General features: G+C 42.6%; 1 protein-coding gene across 5 annotated transcripts in view; it reads left to right on the forward strand.

The window, feature by feature from the left end:
• Dnaaf9 (dynein axonemal assembly factor 9) overlaps nucleotides 1-22,484 on the forward strand; it is a 135,781-nt gene that overhangs the window by 74,501 nt on the left and 38,796 nt on the right. For all 5 annotated transcript variants that reach the window (XM_041670189.1, XM_041670192.1, XM_041670190.1 and 2 more), the window contains one exon: nucleotides 15,945-16,048. In XM_041670189.1, the coding sequence (XP_041526123.1) occupies nucleotides 15,945-16,048 (104 nt within the window). The remainder of the gene's footprint in view (nucleotides 1-15,944; nucleotides 16,049-22,484) is intronic.

The following is a 22,484-nucleotide window of genomic DNA, read 5'->3' on the forward strand; positions in this document are numbered from 1 at the left end:
TACTATTATGAGACTTCTTGCTATTCTGCTTTGCCTTCTTTGTATCCTTCATGTGCCCTTGTCTTCTGGTCCTGCTGTCCTTGGCCAGGCAGGCTGCCCAGTACCTAATCCTTAAAAACTTGGTTTAGACTCAGATCCATATCCTTAAACATGTTGTTTTAAACTTACCCCAAATAAAATCACACTGTGTGTGCTGTCCTGGGGCTTGCTTTTGGGTTCGGTATTATGCTCCTAGAATTTATCCCGATTGTGTTTGGCTTGGGAGCAGCACACAGCAGTGCAGTGCGGATGGAAGAACTTGCTGTGAGGATGTGCTTGCACAGCAGACTGCTAGGCGGTCAAGGAGGCTGAGACGGGAAGTTTTTAAAGACAAAAATGAGGAAGGTTACATCAGATATTTTGAAGCCAGATGTGGCATTGATGATTAATGACAAAACTGGGTGTCAGTTCCAGGATGAACAGACAGTTGCTGGGTAGATTCCTGGTAGAAGTACTTTTTATTTAGAGTCGCAGTGGAATCTGCAGCAGTCAGTTCAGGCTTGGCACTTTTCTGTGATAGCCACTACCAAGCAATCACGTGTAAAAGTTCATCCTTCTTAATTTGACATTTTTTACCTTTTGGGAGGATTGACATAGTGACTCAATTTAGATTCTCAAAATTTCCACTGTTCATAGTTATAAGTATTCATATAGTTCACTGATTTTCATAGCTCCAAAGCACCTTCATATGAAAATAAGACATTTATCATTTTTATTTTATGTGTATAGATGTTTTTTCTTACCTACATGTATGTCTGTGTACCATGGGAGGCTGGAAGAAGGTATCATGTGGGTGCTAGGAGCTGAACTCGAGTCCTCTGAAAATGTTCCTAACCTCTGAGCCATCTTTCCAGTGCCTCATTTTATTCTTGATGGTCATTTGTTTTGTTTATAGGTTTGTTTTGATTTTTACTATTGCAGCAGTACAGTTATTAGCTGGTTGTGGCAGAGTGAGGCGCGGTGGTGGTGAGTGGCCTTAAAGTCACAGAGTATGCCCTCCTCCGCCAAATTCTGGGATTAAAGGTATAAACCACCATGACTGGTCAGTTGTTAGAGTTCTTACATGCCTCTTTTTAGTCACAGAAATCCCCATTTTTCTCTAATTTGATCCAGAGCAGCAGGTTGTGGGGACTAGGATGGTTGTCCACATGGCCTTCATCCAAGAGGCTAAACTGTTCTTAGAGGCTGTACCACGGCGTGCTTCACTGAGTGGGGTGCAGTGTTCTGTTATTTGGGGTGAATATAGTGCTACGTTTTAAACAGATACAAATAACGAGAGATGTAGAGGACATGTAGAAATATATTTAAAACAGAATTGTATCCATATGTTCACACCATTCATGTGTTCTTTCATACATGAAGTAGACAGGAAAATTACTTAGTGGTGCTAGCTGCCGCAGGCAGGGACTGACTGGAACAGTTGCCTCACAGATCCAGCTAGCTTTGTCAGTTCCTGCAGTGGCAGAGACAGAAGCGAGCAAGGGAGTATTTACAGGCTTGTGGGTAGGGAGGCTGCCCTGCCCAGCAAAAGGAGAAGCAGACAGAAGTGAGATGCTGGTGGGACAGAGATTAGTATGGCTGGATAGAAACTTTCCCATCTGCCTGTTTGCTCTTAGAAATTGAAGGAAAAAAAAAGAACTCTCTACTCTCTCTGCTCTGTCATCATCAAAATCTGTGGAAGTGGTAGCATTCTTGTATAAAACTCCTGTACTGCAATCAGGTCCTGTACTTGAAATCATTTCTAGATTATTTAGTGCCATGTAAATGTTATGTAAATAACCATTAGCCTGTATTGATTAGAAAGTAATGACCAGGGGGCTGGAGAGATGGCTCAGTGGTTAAGAGCATTGCCTGCTCTTCCAAAGGTCCTGAGTTCAATTCCCAGCAACCACATGGTGGCTCACAACCATCTGTAAAGAGGTCTGGCGCCCTCTTCTGGCCTTCAGGCATACAGACAGAATATTGTATACATAATAAATAAATAAATAAATAAATATTTAAAAAAAAAAAAAAAGAAAGTAATGACCAGAAAAGTTGTCTGTGGGTATTAAGAACAGATGTGACCCCTAAGGTGCAACCACTCAGTGTCTGTCCTTCCCAGTAGCCCAGCCTTTGTTTTGAAAGCTATTCTTCACCTGAACTAGTTTGTGGAACCCAGAGGTGTGTCCTCTGACATCTTTTTCTTATGCCTTACATAATGCCACTAATCTTATCTGGTATGTATTTCTGTATTTTTCATTTCTAAAAGTTTGTTTTGAATCTTTTTTAAATTATCCTTCATATGCCAAGCAAATGTAGTTCCTGAACATAGAGAATATGATTATAATCATTGACTTGAGCAGGCCCAAATGTAATGGGTTGTCCTGTCCCGTTAAGAGACTAGCCCTGCCTACTCCCCTCCCCAGTCTGCTGAGGCAAGCAAATCTTCCTTCTCTTTGAATTCCTTTCTGTCTCTCTTCCAAAGAAGCAGCTTCTGCCTCTATTCTTTCTCCCCCCGCCCCCGTTTCTCTTTCTCTCTGCCTCTCTCTCTTTTCTTCTCTGTTCTCCCCTTTCCTTCCCTTCTATAACCTACTAAATAAATACCCATCCTCACTCTGCATGGCATGTGCCTATTCATCTCTGTCTCTCCCCCACCACTTGGCTCCCTGCCTGGGACTCACTGCTCTCATGACCTGCAGGACCCTCAGGGAACGTCACCGTTTTATTTTTACCTTAACACCAAAGGCCCTGCCTCTGTGGGGTTGTTGTTGCAGCTCAGTTGCCATTCAGTTGTCTCTTTCCCTTACCCTTTCATCTGATTCTTTGGTTTATGGGTTTTGTTTTGTTTTGTTTTGTTTTTTGAGACAGGGATTCTCTTTATAGCCCTGGCTGACTCAGTACTCACTTCTCTAGACCAGGCTGGCTTAGAACTCACAGGAGATTCCCTGCCTCTGTTTCCTAAATGCTGGAATTGAAGGTGTGCACCACCACACCTGATGTCTAAATCTTACTTTTAAGCTTCATTCATTAGACAGGAATTTTTTCTTACCTGAGTTGGAATCCTTCTTAGTACTCAATATTCCTGTGAAGTAATTGTTATACCCAGATCATGGGGACCACCAGATCACCACCACGGAGACCGAATGTCATATGTAAAAGCAAAGAGCCTTTATTCAAGCTCGAGCTCGGACTCTCCAACTGTCCAACACAGCGGTTGGGAACAGAGTGCCCAGCCCAGCTGGAGTAGGGTTTTTTATTATAGTAGTTTGGGGGTGAGGGGGTTTCCAGGGTTCAGGACCCTGACTGATAATGGTTTAGGGATATCTTGGCAAAAGTAGAATAGGTGAGTCCTGGACTCAGGGACATGTGGTGATCTTATCTAATGGTTGGAATGTTAGATACTGCCCTTTAGATGCTGGCCCTCCCTGGGTGGTGTCAACTTAGGGCTTTTCCTGGAACCTGGTATTGCCTGCCAGTAACCCCGAGAAACCCAAGCCTACTTTTCAGCTGGTCTCGATCAAGCCTGCAATGGCAGCTGTGCTACCTGGGCCCCATATGTGTGGCCAGGCTGCTCTGGGCCCCACAGTAATGAAATTTCGTCTGTGGCTGGTGGCATGGGATAGAATTTCCAGCATAAAGGGTCTGTGTGAATGTTTGTTTTACATATGAATATCCAGTTTTTACTGCAGCGTTTGTTGAAAAGACCTTCCTTTCTCCTTTGAATGTCTTTGTTGAAAATCGACTGACCGTGTATGTGCAGGGTTATTATTTCCTAACAGGCCGTGCTAAGTGGTTGCTTCTCACTCCTTCATTCTCCTATAGCAATTAGACTTGATAGTGCTTTGTTTTGTTTTGTTTCCTGTTGTAATTGGGAGCTGCAGGGCTGCGTCCCCAGCACCCTGGCCGTCTGGCTAAGTTATGCCCCGAAATAACAACACACAAACTGTATTCATTTAAACACTGCTTGGCCCATTATATCTAGCCTCTTCTCGGCTAACTCTCGCACCTGGACTAGCCCATTTCTAATAATCTGTGTAGCCCACGAGGTGGCTTACCAGGGAGATTCTAGCCTACGTCCATCCTGGGTCAGAGCTTCATCGCCTGTGCCGGGTGAGGGGAGCATGGCGTCTCTGCTCCAGAGAGCAGAGCTGTCGAGTCTCTCTGAGGCGTCTTACCTTACTTCCTCTTCCTCCCAGCATTCTGTTCTATTTACTCCTCCCACCTATGTTTTAACCTATGAGGGCCAAGCAGTTTCTTTATTGCTTAACCAATGAAATCAACAGATTGATATATGAGACTCCCACATCAGTTTCCTTCAGGAGAACTAATTGTTCAGCAGTGAGGAGCAGAGGCACAGGTCACACACCTGGGACAGCGAAAGTGATGAGACAGTCTAGGAAGTGAAAATCTGCCTTATTCTGAACCCTGTTCCTTTCTCTTATGTTCACATGAAGCTGCTGACAGACACTTTAAAAAAAGAAAGGGGGCTGCAGAGATGGCCCAGCAGTTAAGAGCACTGGCTGATCTTATGGGAGAAGAGGATGTGTATTCACAGGTAGAATGAAGCCCGGACAGCTCCTGAAAGGCCTCAGTTCTGTGTCCAGTTTGCATTCTCATTTTGTACTCTAAAACCACAAGATGGGGTGAGCAAGCAAGAGACATTTTACAGATGTGTACGTGGTAGTCAGCTTTTTTTTGTTTTTGTTTTTTAACAAGATGTATATATTAGTTGACTGGTGTAAGCTTTAAGCTTTTGTGGTCAAGTTGTTAAGGACAGTGATCCATTGTTTCAGGTATTTCACCAGGTCACTGTTCTAGGTAACAAATGAAGTCATGCTTGGAAATAAGTGGTACAGTAATGCTCTAAGTAAATCTCTAAATAAGTCCATGAATCAGTATCTGATCATTGGTCTTTTCTACTTTAAAGTCTATTTAAGTCTTGAAAAGGACTTGGGTTCAGTTCCCACTACCCACATAATGACTCACAGTCATCTGTAACTCCAGTCCCAGGATATCCAACACCCTCTTCTGGTTTCCACAGCCACTGCACACATGTGTTACACACACATACATACAGGCAAACACTGTAATGAGTCCTAGTGAGAGGGAATTTGGAGGGAAGGAATCAAGAGCCCCAACGATGGGTGAGAGACAAACACGCCGCCATGCAGACAGAATTTACGTGGGGTATGTTTTTGAGATAAAGGGAATGGGGTAAGGAAAGGGAGAGAGAAAGATGCAGAAGAAGGAGAAGAGGAAGATGGGGGAGAGGTAGGTGGAATTTTGCCTTTTAAAGGGACAGGGAACTGACTGCCACGCACTCAGGTGTGACGCAGAGTGACACACTCTGTCAGGTCCTCAGGGGGCAGGTCCAGGCTCTCCTGGATGATAGCATTCTTCCCTTATTTATTTATTTAAATAAGAAGATGAGGAATTAGGCATGGCAGGTTAGAAATGAGGGCATTGAGCTCTCAGGACTACTTCCTGATAATCTGGGGTCAATAAGCTGCATCAGAGTTCTTGAGAAGGATAAATTTTACCTGAGTTCATGATTAAAAATGGCAGAGATTTACTTGATGGTTACCTAGACAGTCACCCCAGGGTCCTCCATGGTTGTTGAGGGCAGGTATTAGGGCAACATCAATCTTCTGGCTGGCAGAAGTAGGCCTGCCAGGCCCCAGAAGATCCTACAGGCTTCTGTGAAGTAAGGACTCATGGGAGGACTTTACCTTTGTCTTAGGCAACTTGAGGCAGTTGGTTCCCCAGTGTCCTGTTGTCCATGATCTGAAGAGAGCCTTAGCAGCAGTCGAGGTGAAAGGCTGGTTTGCTTAGTGGCTAGTGCTGCCACTTGTACCGCAAGCTTTGATTTCTGTTCCCATCCATCTTCTTATGAGGAAATAGGGGTGCTCCCAGGAGCTGACCTGTATCTCTATTATGAAAGTCTTTTTAGTTAAACATTTTAAATGGCATAGTCTCTAGATCTCTGAGCCTCTGAGGAATGTCTATTATGGACTGGGTATGTCTGAGTTATGACAACAATCACACTAGCACAGGATCTGCCTGGAGAGCTGGCTCAAGCTGAGAGGTTGTGGAGGAATGATTTAAGGAGATACAATGAACAGAGCTCACTACGACTGTTTAAAAGAGTTCACTGTGGTTCTTTAAAACGTTAAACAATACTTAAATGTGCACATACATGCAGTTGAGTTTGAGTTACATATACACATACAGAGTTAAAGCTAGCGTACACTCACACATACAGGGTTAAATCTAAATAGCATGCATATACTCACATACATAAACAGTAAATAAGAAGGGAGAACCAGTGTGTGTTGAGTGAGAGGAAACTGGCTTCTCCATCTCTGACTCGCATGTTGTAGCAAACAGAGTTCATTTAAAGAGGGAGAGAGTAGACAGACATAAGCAGGTCTTTGAAGCAAAAAAAAAAAGTGGAGAATCAAATTCACCAGTGAACGAGAGAGCAGATTCATTGATGGTGGAAGAGAGCAGGCAGATCTGCTGCAAGCGGAGCAGGCGGTGGAGGACGCCACATAATGCAGTCAGAGTAAGAGGAATTAGAGACAAAGTAAGTAAGAGGCGAGAGATGAGTCAAAGAGCACCTTTAGTAAAGGTGGTGACTAGGTCATTCGACCTGTCTTGTCCTTAGCCAAGATGGCCGTGAAATGTCTCTCTTAACCTCAAACAAAATGGCAGATACATGATCTCCCTTACTGAGGATGGTTGTTGAAGTTAGTTCAATTCGGGAAATAACCAGGCTGGTTAAAAGATAAAACAATTAATTTTTATTTATTTATTACGAAGGGAAAACTCACAAAACAGGAACAAGAAGTCCAAGCTCAGCTGTGCTGCGAGGGAATCAGATAGAGTGCACCTGGGTCATGCACCCTTTTTCTCCAGGCCCCAGAAAGCCACACCCTAACTTGATCCCACCTCTTAAAGATAATTGGTTGACAAAGATTTCCCATCAGATGGTGGTTAGGTTATCTGACCTGCCCTTAGCCAAGATGGCACCTACCCACATGTTGTAAGGTACTGACAAACCACATGGTTTTTTTAGAGCAGTTGTATAAGTTTTAAACATACCCAATTAGCAAGACACACATACAGAACACATAAAATTCATACATTCAAAACATGCATTTAAAACATTTAAAACAGGGACTGGAAAGATGGCTCAGTAGTTAAGAGCACTGACTGCTCTTCCAGAGGTCCTGAGTTCAATTCCCAGCAACCACATGGTGGCCTACAGCCATCTATAATGAGACCTAGCGCCCCCTTCTGGCTTGCGGGCACACATGGAAGGAATGCTGTACATATAATAAATAAATAAATATTTTAAAAAAACATTTAAAACAGTCAGAATCACACACATGTGGTCACATCGTTCACATACATCTTTCATACATATGAATCAAACAAGAAACATCCCAGGCATACGCTGCTTTCTTAGGTCAGCCCACAGCCAGGCAGGAAAGAGGGACCAGCCACCCTGGGCTACAGCAGGAAGGGTGGAAACAGAGAAGTAGAAATGAAACCAGGCTGGAAAGTGACCCACCACCCTGGGCTTCAGCAGGAAGGTCAGAGAATCTCAGTATGGCTGGATCACATGCCAGGAGCAACTGCCAATAAGTGGCCATGTCCCTGGGGAGGAGGTACAGTTTCCATGAGTGAGGTAGGAAAGATCCAAAGCCTGTAATCTCCGGAGTCCCAGAGATTAAGGGAGGACTGAATAAAGGGCATCAAGCACAGAAGCAGGGGCCGGGACTCCAAGCCTAAGAGACACTGGTTGCCCAGTACTGGGTCTTAAAATGAGAAACTACCGTCGAGAGACAAACCCTCACTTATGGGCAGGGGGAGGCTTACCAATTTTAGCTGACATGTTGGATGAAGGGGTCCGGCAATCCTTTAGTTGGAAGAGAGACAAGATTGAAGGTTACAGTGGTCCTCAAACTGCCAGCAGGCAGGAGGAACTTCCAGGAGAGCTCAGTCTTACGGCACCAATATAATGATTCTACATGAGAGGAACCTTGGCTGGAAGGAGCCAAGCATCCCCATGGTGGGCAGGAGACAAATACACCATGCAGACAGAGCTTATGTAGGGGTATTATTGAGATAAAGGGAACAGGAGAAGGGGGAAGGTGTTATCCCTTTTTATTTTTTATTTATTTATTTATTTGGTTTTTCGAGACAGGGTTTCTCTGTAGCTTTGGTGCCTGTCCCGGAACTAGCTCTTGTAGACCAGGCTGGCCTCGAACTCCCAGAGATCCGCCTGCCTCTGCCTCCCTAGTGCTGGGATTAAAGGCGTGCGCCACCACCACCCGGCTATTCCTTTTTAAAGATATAAAAGGGGAAGGGGAAGGCCAGACCCACAAGGGGCAGCCAGTCCCACGAGGGATAACAGCAGGCAACCCGCGCCTTGGTGGGTCCCCCAGGCCTGGGTAATTCCCTGAGGCCTTGGCGGGTGACCCTGGCAGGTGGGAGACCAAAGCAGGTGAGAAACAGACAGATACATCATGCAGAGAGAGTTTGAGTATAGAGTTTATTCAGTGGGTTATGGAAGGGAAGGGGAAGGAAGAGAGGGAAAGGGAGAAGGGGGAGAGAGAGAGCAGAAGTTACCTCTTTGGGAGAGAGATGGAAAAAGAGAGTGCAGGCTGGAGGAGGTGGAATATCCATGGGTAGAAGGGGAGGGGTTGGGAGAGGCTAGGACTTGTCTCTTAAAGGGACAAGTATCCAGGTGACAGACTAGGCCAGCAGATCATAACATTTCCATCTCTCTTTTTTTTTTAATTTATTTTATTTATTATATATAGTGTTCTGTCTACATGTTTGCCTGAACGCCAGAAGCGGGCACCAGACCTCATTACAGATGGTTGTAAGGCACCATGTGGTTGCTGGGAGTTGAACTCATGACCTCTGGAAGAGCAGTCAATGCTTTTAACCTCTGAGCCATCTCTCCAGCCCCCCAGTGTATTTTTAAAAATACACTGAAAAACCAAAGAACCCATCTCTTTCTTATAATAAAAAGGCGCGAAGTTAAGCACAACAGGTTAAAAGATTTGGGATGGCAGGTTCTCAAGACTACTTCCTGTATATTTGTGGGCGCTGTCTTGGGGGGACCTGAGAACTCTGGGTGCTGGTCACATCCTGGGGTAGCTGGTCGCTTTACTCCTTGTGGTGTGGAACTGTCTGGTGTCTCTTGGACCTGGCAAGGTGTTGACAGAACAGAGGACAGTGTTAAGTTTAGGAAGAGAAAAAAATTTTCAGGACCAGGGAATTGAGAGGGGTGTATCTGACCTGTTTAAGGTGGATCCTTCAATTCGGCTCCCTGGAACTCACAAGAATTCTTTGGTTTTGTGAAAACCTAAGTTTTAGACATATACATTGTATAAATAGTAGCATATTTATGTCAGAATGACTGTGACATGTTTTTGCACAATGAAAAGTATTTTTAAGGGGCTGGAGAGATGGCTCACTGGTTAAGAGCATTGCCTGCTCTTCCAAAGGTCATGAGTTCAATTCCCAGCAACCACATGGTGGCTCACAACCATCTGTAATGAGATTTAGTGCCCTCTTCTGGCCTGCGGACACACACACACAGAATATTGTATACATAATAAATAAATAAGTATTTAAAAAAAATATTTTTAAGACTATGGAAGGCAGCATGAGAGAGAAATTTAGTAACTTGTATCTGTCCTCATACCTTTATATACAGTATACAGTTTAATAACTTGTATTTGTATTTTACTGAAATTTGTTTGATGAGGTTGTCCTTTTAAACCTACAGAACCCCTCAGCTGTCAAACTGCATCAGAGATCTTTGAGAGGGATAAAAGTAAAAAACGACAGAGAACATAGTCGGTTGGCACCTCAGGGTCCTCCATGGTTGTTGACAGTCGTATTTGCCTTTTGCTGTTTAGTGCAGGGCCGGCCAGGTTTTAGAAGATGGGTTAGATGGGTTAGAAATCTGTAGGAAGACAAGCCTACCCTTACCTGAGCAGCTAGGCTGTCGATTCCAGTGATTCTGTCCACTGTCTGGAGATATTCAGTTTAGATGAAAGGCAGTTTTTCCCAGTGGTCAGCACTTGGCAGTTGATCAAGCAAATTGTGGATGGACGTTATTCTGTGCCCATTTGTCTTCTGTCTTCTTTGGAGGAAGTAGAGTGCTGCTGCTAGGAGCCAACCTGTCTGTTATGAAAAGTCTTTTAATAATTAAACATTTAAATGCCAAATTCCCCAGATCTCTGAGCAGTTGAGGGATATTTATTGGTTATGACTACAGTGTAGAATCTGCCTAGAGAGCTGAGTCCATCCAAGCTTGGCTGTAATGGCTCTCACTGAACAGGTGAGATTTATACTTGTGAAAGACAAAGAAGGAAAACCTGTTTGCAATAGAAGCTTACAATAGTCGAGAACAGCTTAATATATTTTAAAGCAGGTTGGATTACATATACAGTATTTTTGTAAGAGACTTAAAAGTACATATCAATTTAAAACATGAAACTTATTTTTATAGTCTGGAATGAGATATACTGAACAGATAATTATTTAACATTTAACAGTAAATATACGTACATATACACACAGTTGAATTTTTGTTTTATATACATAAAGTTAGATGAAAGGTGAGTGAGAAGAAGCTGGCTGGGGTGGGACCTCATGTGGAGAGCCTGTTGCCAGAGCTCTTTGGCTAGGGGTGGAACCTCTGGCTCCTCCCTTTGTTAAGCTCAAAGAAAATGGCATTAGCCATGGTTGTCCATGTAGTGTGACTACTTAAATTTAGCCATCACTGGTAGAAATTAGAAAAGTGGTTTATTTTAATAGGTAAAAAACGTGACAACAGCGAAAATGATGCAAACCCCGGGGCAACTAGCCGGACATCTCCAGGCTAGTGTGGGGTTTGACAATAAAGCCAAGCTGATTCCCGGCCCATCGGCTCAGAAACCAGGGACTAAGACTGGTCCAAGCAGTCCTTACAGTGGAGAGGATCACTTACGAGAGGTCCAAAGACAAAACACACACACACACTCACACACACACACACACACACACACACACACACAAAAAAAAAATCTGAGCAGTGTGAGGACCACCGAATGGTCTGCTCACATTTTCAGCTGTGGGGAACAATGAGGCAGAAAAATGAATGCACCACTCAGTGAGTGCAGTGCTAAGGGAGAACTAGAGAAAGGGAAATCACATGAGAGGCTCTAGGCCAGAAAGGGACCAGTCTTACCAGCTGTCCCAGTGGACTGACGGAAAGTTGGGAAGTGGGCTGGTAGAAGGTCCAGGCTTAGGATTTTCGCCCGCAGCGCAGCAGTGGTAGAATGGTGGGGGGTAGTGGGGTAAGGGAGTGGGAGGAGTGTTGCAGGACAGAATGCCCATTATACCACCAAGCTGGGAACCAGAGCCGAGCCCACAAGATGAAGCAGGGCCCAGCAACCACGGGAGAAGTGGGGAAGGGAAAAAAAAGTGAGGGGAGAAGGGAAAGAGGCAGAAGTTGCCTCTCCAGAAGAAGGGCAGAGAGAGAGGAGGGGGAAAGAGTAAAAGGAATTTACAAACAAAAAAACGTAAGTAAACCATGAGACTAGGCAAGGAATACCTCAGTAAAGATGGTGGGACTTGGTCACCTGACCTGCCCTTAGTTATGATGGCGGTTAGGTCGCCTGACCTTAGTCAAAATGGCGGTGGTCACATGTTGTTGTATGGAGAAACCAATTTTTTTTTTAAGGGAGAGAGAGAAAGAGATGGAGAAATTCATAGAAAGAAAGGGGAAGAGGAAGAAGGGGAGAGGTAGGCAGAGTTTTGCCTTTTAAAAGGACAGGGTACTGTTTGCCATGCATGCAGATATGACATGGGGTGACACATTCTGACTGGTCTTAGAGGGGCAGGGGCAGGTTTGCCTGGATGCTAACAAACACTCGTACACATTAAATAAAAATTTTAAAAAGAAACTCTGTTTCAAAAAATAGAAAGAAAGAAAGAAAGAAAGAAGGAAGATTCCAGCGACTAGAGCAACAACCACTCACATGATAGCTTACAACAGCTGTAACTTCAGGTCCAGGATTTGTCCCTCTCTTCTGACCTCTATGGGCACCAGCATGCTTGTGGTATACATACAGATACGCAGGCAAAACACTCATACATATCAAATAAAATAAATCTAAAAATGATAAAAAGGAAAAAAGGCTCTATTAGGTCTTTCAAAATAACTGTACCCATTACTTCTGGGCTCTCTTTAGTGTTGAGCTAGCTTAGAGACAGAGAATTATGAACTCACCAATGTCTTAGAAACAAAGAATAATCTGAGGGTAGCACAAAGGACCACGCAAACAAAGCAAAAGTAACCTGGCAAAGCAATTTCTTTTTGTAAAAAGGATGTACCAGAGCCCAAAGTGTTCTAGGAAGAGAATGAAGAATGAACTAAAAGGAAGACATGACTACTCTTAGAGCATGGAGATTGAGGAAGAGTCCAGGCTGAGCATGGCCCGCAGCTAAATCTGACAATGAGAGGAGCCCCCAACCAAGAGAGGCAGCCCAGGCTAGCCAGAATGGCTGAGTTATATAGGGATCAGACTGGGGGGCGGGAAAGGTTAGGAAAACAGGGTGAGGAGCATTGGGAGGAACCACAGGTACTGAATGAGGTTTGGCCTGGGTTTGAGACCTAACAGGAAGCACACTTGGTTGTTATTCTAACACAGGTGATCAGTTTGTCTTTTCTGATTGGCTGAGGTCAAGCCTCAGTCTTTCAAGATTGGCTAATTTAAAAAAAACAAAATCAGCACAAAGGAAATGATGGAAAAGGGGAAGGGGACAAGTTCTCTCCAGTTCTGGGAATGCAGAGGGCGCTTGTGTAAAAAAAAAAAAAAAAAAAAATTACCGGGTGGTGGAGATTAAAAGATTTGCATGCAGGTTTTGCAAGGTAAGGGAGATTTTTTTAAAAGAATTCTCACAAATGGAGCAGATATCTCCAAATTATTTTAAGCATATCCTCTGAAGATGCCCAATAAGGGCATGTGAATTTTGCTTCTTGACATCTGCTGACAGTATGTATGCTTACTGGTTTTGGATGTTTTTCCTTATGGATTTTTTAAAGAGAGGTTTTTTATGTAGCCCTGGCTAGTCTTGTACTCACTATGTTGCCAAGGCTAGCCTTAAACTCCTGGCGGTCCTCCTACTCAGCTTCCAGAATGCAGGAATTATAGGCACTTACTGAGCTGGACACCTACTCTTATTTTTTTTTCTCATTTTTATGCAAAAACCGTATGTGCTTCCTTTCTCTGTTGGAGGCCCTGGAGGTCATTTGAGCTTCCCCAGAGCAGAGGATCAGCGTCAGCGCACAGGTTATATAAGTGCACCTGATAGCGGTGTCTAGTTACTCTGCTGGGGTTGTTGGGGAAAAGCCTGGTCTTTGCAGCCCCAGTGAGGAGTCAAAACATCCTCAGATAAACAGCTCCTGGCTTTGCTGACCATCTCATTAGAGTCTTATGGGGGGGGTGGGGGGGAATCAAGCAACAAATACAGCGAAACAAGGCTTTTCTATGATTTGCTTCTTTGTTTCTGTCAGAAGAAATAAAGAATATTCTGGGTGTCACACAAACTATGTAGCCCAACTAGCCAGTTCTTTTGTTGAAGGAAGGAAGGGAGGGAGGGAGGGAAAGAAAGAAAAGAGAAAGGTGTGCCAAGACCCAAACCAACTAGTCACACACTGGGCCAGGACGTCGCTTGATTTTTTTTCTAACAGGTAATGACTATGTCTTTTTCCTGGCGTCTGACCTCACAGCCTTTTGAGATTAGCTAATTTTTGAAGAGTCATCGGAAAGGAAATGAAGAAAGGAGGGACGGAGTCTGACACTTAGGTGACTTAAGTTCTAAGTATATAGTAGGGCCTTTGTCTAACCCTAAACAAAGATTTTACTAGGTTGGAGGAGTAAACATTTGGCATAAAGGCTTTACCAGGGAAAGATAAAAGGATTTGAATACCTTTCCATAAGCAAAGGCTTTACAGTGTTTAATAGAAAACCTATTTTTAAAAATATTTCTTACAGTTGCCTATGTAATTAAACTTATGATTTTATTGGTTGTTTAAATAACCAATAAAGGTGATATTCTAAAGATGAGTCAGATGTGAACCAAGGGACAGCCACTTGGGGATGTAGCAAGGTCTCCCATAAGTATTTTGGCAGAGAATAAATTCTATAGCAACCTCTCTGTCCTTTATGCAAGGTCCCTCGCCAAACAGGGGTGGACTGCAGGAGAGATGTGGTCAGGGTCATGCATGTTCAAGGTCCTTGCTTAGCCTACATGGCTTTTTTTTTTTTTATTTTATTTTCCGTGGCTCTCAAGAACACAGCAAACTACCACACAAGCTAGGCTAGGCCACCTATGCCAACACACTAATTAAAGAGACAGGCAGTAGCGAAAAGTAGAGAATAGAAATGGATCCCATATAGTCTTGTTAGAAAAAAGAGTCCAATCATGGAGTCCAGTGATGCTTAAGTCTGTCTTCTTGGTTCTATTCGAGGTGGTGGTTTGGTTTTCTGTTTCACTAGTTTTGTTTGGGGGAGGGGGAGGCTTTTTAAATTTATTTTTATTTTATGCTCACTGGTACATGTTTGTCTGTGTGAGGGAGTCAGAAGCCCTGGAACTTGAGTAACAGACATGTGTGAGCTACCATGTGGGTGCTGGAAATTGAACCTGGTTCCTCTGAAAGTATAGGTAGTACTATTAACCACTGAGCCATCTCTCCATCCCCAAGAGAGCTTTTTTTAAGACTTATTATTTAGTTGTCTTTTCATTTATTACGTGCTTCAAGCTGGCCTTGATTTACTGTATAACCAAAGATGATGTCGAGCTCCCTAATCATCCTGCTTTTGCTTTCTGAGTCCTGGGATTATAGCATACTCAACCACCACACCCAGTTTTATGAGGTTCTGAAGATTGCGCTACATTTCATTCCCAAGGTTTACTTTGAAATAGTGAGCAAGAAGCCAAGCATGGTGCCACATGCCTTTAGTCATAGCACTTGGGAGACAGAGGCAGGTTGGATCTCTGAGTTCAAAGCCAACCTGATCTACATAGAATTCCAGGACAACCATGGTTTACATAGAGAAACCCTGTCTCAAAAAACAAAAAGAGAAGATATATAGAAGGCAAAAGAATGTTCAGTTGAACAGTCCTGAACACAGTGCTATCTCACTCATTGTAGGTTTACCATTATCTCAGCTCTGTTCTAGCCTGCCTGCTGGATAAATTCTCAGAAGTGTTAAAATTTCTTCCTCGGAAGCAGGTTCCTTCTGATGATGTGGGATTTTCCTTTATATGCTGTGAATCTGTTTTATTACCATTGGTTAATGAATAAAGCTGCTTTGGCCTATTAGCTCAGGCTTCTTATTGGCTAGCTCTTACATATCTTAAATTAACCCATTTCTGTTATTTTATATTTACCATGAGGCTTATGGTTTATACCTCTTGCTTCTTGGGCAGCAACATAGCATAGCATCTGCCTCTTTTGGCAGCTACATGGTGTCTCTCTGGCTCCGTCTACTTTCTCTATATATATCTCTGTTCAGATTTCAAGCCTGGCTTTGCTCTGCTAAGCCATTGGCCAAAATAGCTTTATTCATCAACCAATAAAAGCAACACATAAACAGAAGGACATCCCACATCATTCTCTGACTGGTGTCAAGACTACAGACTTTTCTCTTTTCCCAGCATGAGATTCCTTGGGAGATTATAATTCTTTGGGATTCATTGTTTTAATTGTTGGAGCATAAGTGTCTCTCTTTAGGATATCTCTTTTTTCAGGAAGGTTACATTATTGCTCTAGTACCTTCAAGAAGGACACTGGACTCTTGCCCAAGAGTCTAGTACTCCAGCTCTGACCAGTGTTCTTTTTCTTCTAGGGACTGTGCATTTCTTCTCTGGTGGCCTCCTGTTTTCTCACCGTCACCATGGAAGTATCATCATTTCCAAGGATCACATGAATTCTGTTTCCTTCTATGATGGGGTATGTGGTTTTTCAATCCTGGCTTTGGTGCTCTAAAATATATTTTACATATAGACCATTTTCCCTTCTCCATTACCATGTGGCAGGATATCAGGAACCCCCATTGAAGCAGGCCAGCAGGGGGATGAAGAGAGGCTTGTATATTTTCAGAACAGTTCAGTGCTTTGCTAATAAGGCCTGGGTCAGAAGAACCAACCACATGCCCAAGTTGGTCATCCTAAAGATAGTAGAAAGTAGCTGAAAAAGACCTCCAATGGCTCATCCAATGGCCATCACACAAGCCCAAGGCTCACACTTCTGAACTGGAAGGTTCATCTATGACGTTGGTGGGTTTCTAACCACAGGAAAGAATTGTATGTGTTCAAGGAGGTAAAAATTGCTCACTTTCTCCATGAGACTTGAAAGCAGAACTGGTCCCCGCCCCTTGCTCATCGATGCAAGGAGTGAACTAGCCAGGGCAATGCAGGAAAGCTCACCTTTGTGGAGAGGACAAGTGAGAGCTGGTGGGCTGACAAACCTGCAAGCTACCCATGGTTCTCCTGGAGCATGTGAATAGACCAGTCTTGCAGACCCAAAACTGCAGTCCCCATGACACAGGGCAACAACAGGATATCCAAGAAAAATCCCAGTGAGGGCCCAGAATCAATAGTATAGCAGAAACCAGAGAGCTTGAACCAGACCAATGACTCTGCACTGAAAACTTGCAAGTAAAGATTTATGGACAAGAGGGTCTACTGCATAACTCACAGTGTCACACTATAGCTTCCGTAACAAGATTGATTTTTCTTTTTTTTTTTATTTTTCTCTTAAATTTTATTTTATTGGGGGGGAGGTTGCAAGGGTAGAGGGCGGATACAAAGGGATGGGGAAATGGATAGGATAGAGATGCATGATGTGAAAGACAAAGAATAAATAAAAAAGAAAGAAAGAAACAGTGATCAAGAGGCTAGTGAGGTGGCTCAGCAGTTAAGAGCATTTACAGCCCTTCTAGAGGACCCAGGTTTATTTCCCAGTACCCATGTCAGCTCACAACCATGTCAGACAGCTCATGACCACTTGTAACTCCACCTCTAGGGATCCCGACACCAGCAATACATGACAGATACTCCAGCATGTACATGAATACAATTTTAAAATTTTGCTTTAAGAATAAAGAAATGGGCCACGCAGTGGTGTCAAAACTGAGTAGTAGCACGCCTTTAATCCCAGCACTTAGAGGCAGAGGCAGGAAGATCACTGTGAGTTTGAGGCCCGCCTGGTCTACAAAGCAACACAGAGCTCCAAACAGAACAGGCTCCAAAGCTACACAGAGAAATCCTGTTTTTAATAAAAGAAAGAAAATAAAAGAAAAACAACAACAACAAATGGGTTTGAAGAGATGGCTCAGCAGTTAAGAGCACTTGTTATTCTTGTAGAGGACCTGGGTTCAGTTTCCAGCACCCACATATTAACTCATAACCATCCATAACTCCAGTTCCAGGGGATGTAATGCCTTCTTCTGACCCCCTTGAGTACCAGGCACACATGTAGTGCACATACACATAGGCAGGCAAAACATTCATAAAGTAAAATAAATCTTTAGAAACAAAAAGAATGAAGAGCAGTGTTGGGATAGCAAGGTTAGCTCATTGGGCGGGGGGGAGCAATTCTGTTTGTTTGGTTGGTTTTGTTTTTATTTTGTTTGAGACAGGGTGTCTCTACCTACCCTTGGTTGTCCTGGAACTTATTATATAGACCAGGTTGGCCTCAAACTCAGGGCAGTCCTCCTGCCTCTGCCTCTCAAGTGCTGGGATTAAAGGCATGTGCCACTACCATGCCCGAGTGTGGGAGTAGATTCTTACCCCATTAAAAAATTTTATGTAGGCTCTGAAGAGATGGTTCAGTGACTAAAAGCACTTGCTCTGCTCCTCCATAGAACCAGGTACCCATGTCAGCCATTTACAACTACCTTTAACTCAGACTCCAAGAGGGTTCAACTCCTGCTCTGGTCTCTCCTGACACCTTCACTCACATGGAGACATGCACACGTACATTAACTTTATTACTGGTAGAGAAGAGGCATGCATCCCACAGTGCACACACGAAGGTCTGAGGCAGTCTTCAGGAGTCAGTCCTTTCTTCCGTCATGAGTTCTGGGCATCAAATTAAGATTATCAGGCTATGTGGCAAGTGCTTTTACTTCCTGAGCCATCTCTCCAGCCACAAATTAAATATTTAAAATTTCATAAGTATATACCAAAATTAAAACCAGATAAGCAAATTAATTCGACCTATATAACCACAAAGGAAACAATCATCAAAAGTCTTCCAACCAAAAAAGAAGCTCAGGACCAGATGGTTTCAGCCAGAATTCTACAAGATGTTCAAAGAAGAACTAATAACCAATGTTCTTCAAATTGTTCCACACAATAGAAGCAGAAGGGACATTGCCAAACTTATTTTATGAGGCTAAAGTTACCCTGATACTCAAACCACACAAAGACACTACTAAGAGAATTATAGGCCAATCTCACTCATGAATATTGATGCAAAAATACTCAATAAAATACTGACAAACCGAATCCAAGAACACATCAGAAAAATTATCCACCATGACTAAGTAGCTTTCATCCCAGAGATGCAGAGATGTTTCAACATATGAAAATGTATCAATGTAATCCCACCATATAATCAAACTGAAAGAAAAAAACTATGTGACCATTCGATTAGATGTTGAAAAAGCTTTTGGCAAAATTCAACACCTCTTCATGATAAAAGTCTTGGAGAGAACAGGGATACAAAGAATATAATAAAGGCAGTATACAGCAAACCAACATCCAACATCAAACTAAATGGAGAGAAATTCAAAGCGATCCCACTGGAAATCAAAAAAGACAAGGTTGTTCACTCTCTCCATATTTATTCAATATAATACTTGAAGTTCTAGCTAGAGCATTAAGACAACAAAAGGAGGTCAAGGGCATACAAATCGGAAAAGAAGAAGTCAAACTCTCACTATTTGCTGTCGATATGATAGTATACATAAGTGACCCCAAAAATTCTGCCAGGGAACTCCTACAACTTATAAACACCTTCAATAATGTAGCAGGATATAAGATTAACTTTAAAAAAATCAGTAGTCCTCTCTTATATAGATGATTAATGGGCTAAGAAAGAAATCAGCAAAACATTACCCTTCACAATAGCCACAAATAACATAAAATATCTTGGGGTAACTCTAATCACACAAGTGGCAGACCTGTATGACAAGAACTTTAAAACTTTGAAGAAAGAAACTGAAGAAGACACCAGAAAAAGGAAAGCTCTTGGATAGGTAGAATTAACATAGTAAAAATGGCAATTTTACCAAAAGCAATCTACAGATTCATTGCAATGCCCATCAAAATCACAAAAAAAAATTTTCATAGATCTCAGAAGAACAATACTCAACTCATATGGAACAACAAAAAAGATAGCCAAAACAATCCTGTACAACAAAGGAATTTCTGGAGGCATCACAATCCCTGACTTCAAACTCTACTATAGAACACAGCTATAGAACTCTACTTTAAAAAACAGCCTGGTAGGGGCTGGAGAGATGGCTCAGTGGTTAAGAGCATTGCCTGCTCTTCCAAAGGTCCTGAGTTCAATTCCCAGCAACCACATGGTGGCTTACAACCATCTGTAATGAAGTCTGGTGCTCTCTTCTGGCCTGCAGACATACACGCAGACAGAATATTGTACACATAATAAATAAATATTTAAAAAAGAACAGCCTGGTATTGGCATAAAAACACAGAGGAGAACCAATGGAATTTAATCGAAGACCCGGATTTAAATTCACACACCTACAAACACCTTATTTTTGACAAAGAAGCAAAAAATATCAAATGGAAAAAAGAAAGCATATTCAACAAATGCTACTGGCATAACTGGATATCAACATGTAGAAAAATGAAAATAGATCCATATCTATCACCATGCACAAAACTCAAGTCCAAATGGATGGATCAAAGACCTCAACATAAAACCAACCACACTGAACCTCATAAAAGAGGAAGTGGGAAATACATTTGAATGCATTGTCACAGGAGACCACTTCCTAAATAGAACCCCAGAAGCACAGACACTGAGAGAAACAATTAAGAAATAGGACGTCCTGAAACGGAAAAGCTTCTGTAAAGCAAAGGACACAGTCAACAAGACAAAATGACAGCCTACAGAATGGGAAAAGATCTTCACTAACCCCACATCAGACAGAGGTCTGACTTCCAAAATATACAAAGAACTCAAGAAATTGGTCATCAGGGGCTGGAGAGATGGCTCAGTGGTTAAGAGCACTGCCTGCTCTTCCAAAGGTCCTGAGTTCAATTCCCAGCAACCACATGGTGGCTCACAGCCATCTGTAATGAGATCTGGTGCCCTCTTCTGGCCTGCAGGAATGCATACAGATAGAACACTGTATACTTAATAAATAAATAAATCTTTAAAAAAAAAAAAAAGAAAGAAATTGGTCATCAGAAGATCACATAATCCAATAAAAAAAATGGAGTACAGACCTAAACAGAGAACTCTCAACAGAGGAATCTAAAATGACTGAAGGACACTTAAGGAAATGTTCAGCATCCTTAGTCATCAGAGAAATGCAAATCAAAATTTGCATCTTACACCTGTCTTAATGGCCAAGATCAAAAACACTGATGCCAGCTTATACTGGAGAGGATGTGGGGTAAGGGGACTGCTCCTTCATTGCTGGTGGGAGTGCAAATATGTATAACTGCTTTGGAAATCAGTGTGGCTATTTCTCACAAAATTAGGAAACAATCTACCTGAAGACCCAGCAATACCGCTGTTGGGTATATACCCAAAGGATTTTCAGTCATACCACAAGGATATATGTTCAGTTATGTTCATAGCAGCATTATTTGTAATAGTCAGAACCTGGAAACAACCTAGATGCCCCTCAAACAAAGTATGGATAAAGAAAATGTTGTACTGCCAGGTGGTGGAGCATGCCTTTAATCCCAGCACTCAGGAGGCAGAGGCAGGTGAATCTCTGTGAATTTGAGGCCAGCCTGGTCTACAGAGCGAATTCCAGAATTGATTCCATAGCTACTGAGAAACACTGTCTTGACAAACCAAAAAGAAAAGAAATAAAGAAAATGGAAAATGTGGTACATTTTTACAACAGAGTACTACACAATAGTAAAAGATAATGATATCTTGAAATCTGCATGAAAATGGATGGATCTAGAAAAATCCATATTGATTGAGGTAACTCAGCCCTGGAAAGACAGATATAATGTGTACTCACGCATAAGTGGCTTCTAGACATAAAGCAAAGAAGAAAACCAACCTAGACAACAAAGAGGACCCTAAGAAAGACATAACATGGATTCACATAGGAAGTAGAAAAAGACAAGATCTCCTGAGTAAATTGGGAGTATAGGGTTCACAGGAGAGGGTAGAAGGGGAGGGGAAGGAAAAGAAGGGACCTCAATAAAAACAATTTAAAAATCCATATGTATAAAAGATATAAAAATAAATGTTCATTAATCTCTCGGAGCAGAAAGACTTCCTAAGCTTAGGAGATATTTAAGAGCCTTAGATGTTGTGGTGCATGCCTATAACTCAGCACTCAGGAACAGAGGCTAGAAGATTGCCACAAATTTGAGGCCAGTCTGCTCCACATAGGAAGTTCCACGCCAGCCCGGGTTGTATAAAGAGAGACTTGGTGTGCAAGCTTCGTTTCTGTTGTTGAAACAAATACCCTAACAAAAAGCAACTTTGCAAAGAAAGGACTTAGACGTTACAGTTCATGTGGTAGGGAGGTCACAGTGGTAAGAACTTGAAGCAGATAGTCACACCACATCTAGCTTTAAATTTTGGGTGGATAGGTTGCCAGGCAATGGTGGTGCATGCCTTTAATCCCAGCTCTTGGGAGGCAGAAGCAGGCGGATCTCTGTGAGTTTGAGGCCAGCCTGGTCTACAAGAGCTAGTTCCAGGACAGGCACCAATAACTACAGAGAAACACTGTCTCGAAAATCAAAGAAAAAAAAAATCTGGATGGGTAGTCTGAATCTCGCTGAGGCCTCCAGAAAATGATTTTTCCCACTAGTTGAGAATAAGACTGCTACCACAGTTTAAATTCAAATTTGAAACAAGATTTAATTAAATATTGGCCAGGTCCATACCTGGGTTCCTGGGAAATGGCCCAGAATTAAGTATGGCAAGGGCTTAAGAAGGAAAACCCATAATTCATTGCATTTTCCATCAGGTCCAATCAGGGGCAAGCATGCATCCTGACCTATTTCCTGCCTGTGAACCTCCCACCTACATGTGATCCTGTGCAGATGGGTCAGACAAACTTGGTTAGGGAGTGCAGATGTGGCGGGCTTGTCATCTCCCATAAAAAAATAGCCTCTGACATTTCAGAAACTGACTGTTCTTGGGCAAG

The sequence above is a fragment of the Microtus oregoni genome, unplaced genomic scaffold (genome assembly GCF_018167655.1).
Source record: "Microtus oregoni isolate MIOR12 unplaced genomic scaffold, Mior012 000020F_ref0000438, whole genome shotgun sequence".
Lineage (NCBI taxonomy): Eukaryota > Metazoa > Chordata > Mammalia > Rodentia > Cricetidae > Microtus > Microtus oregoni.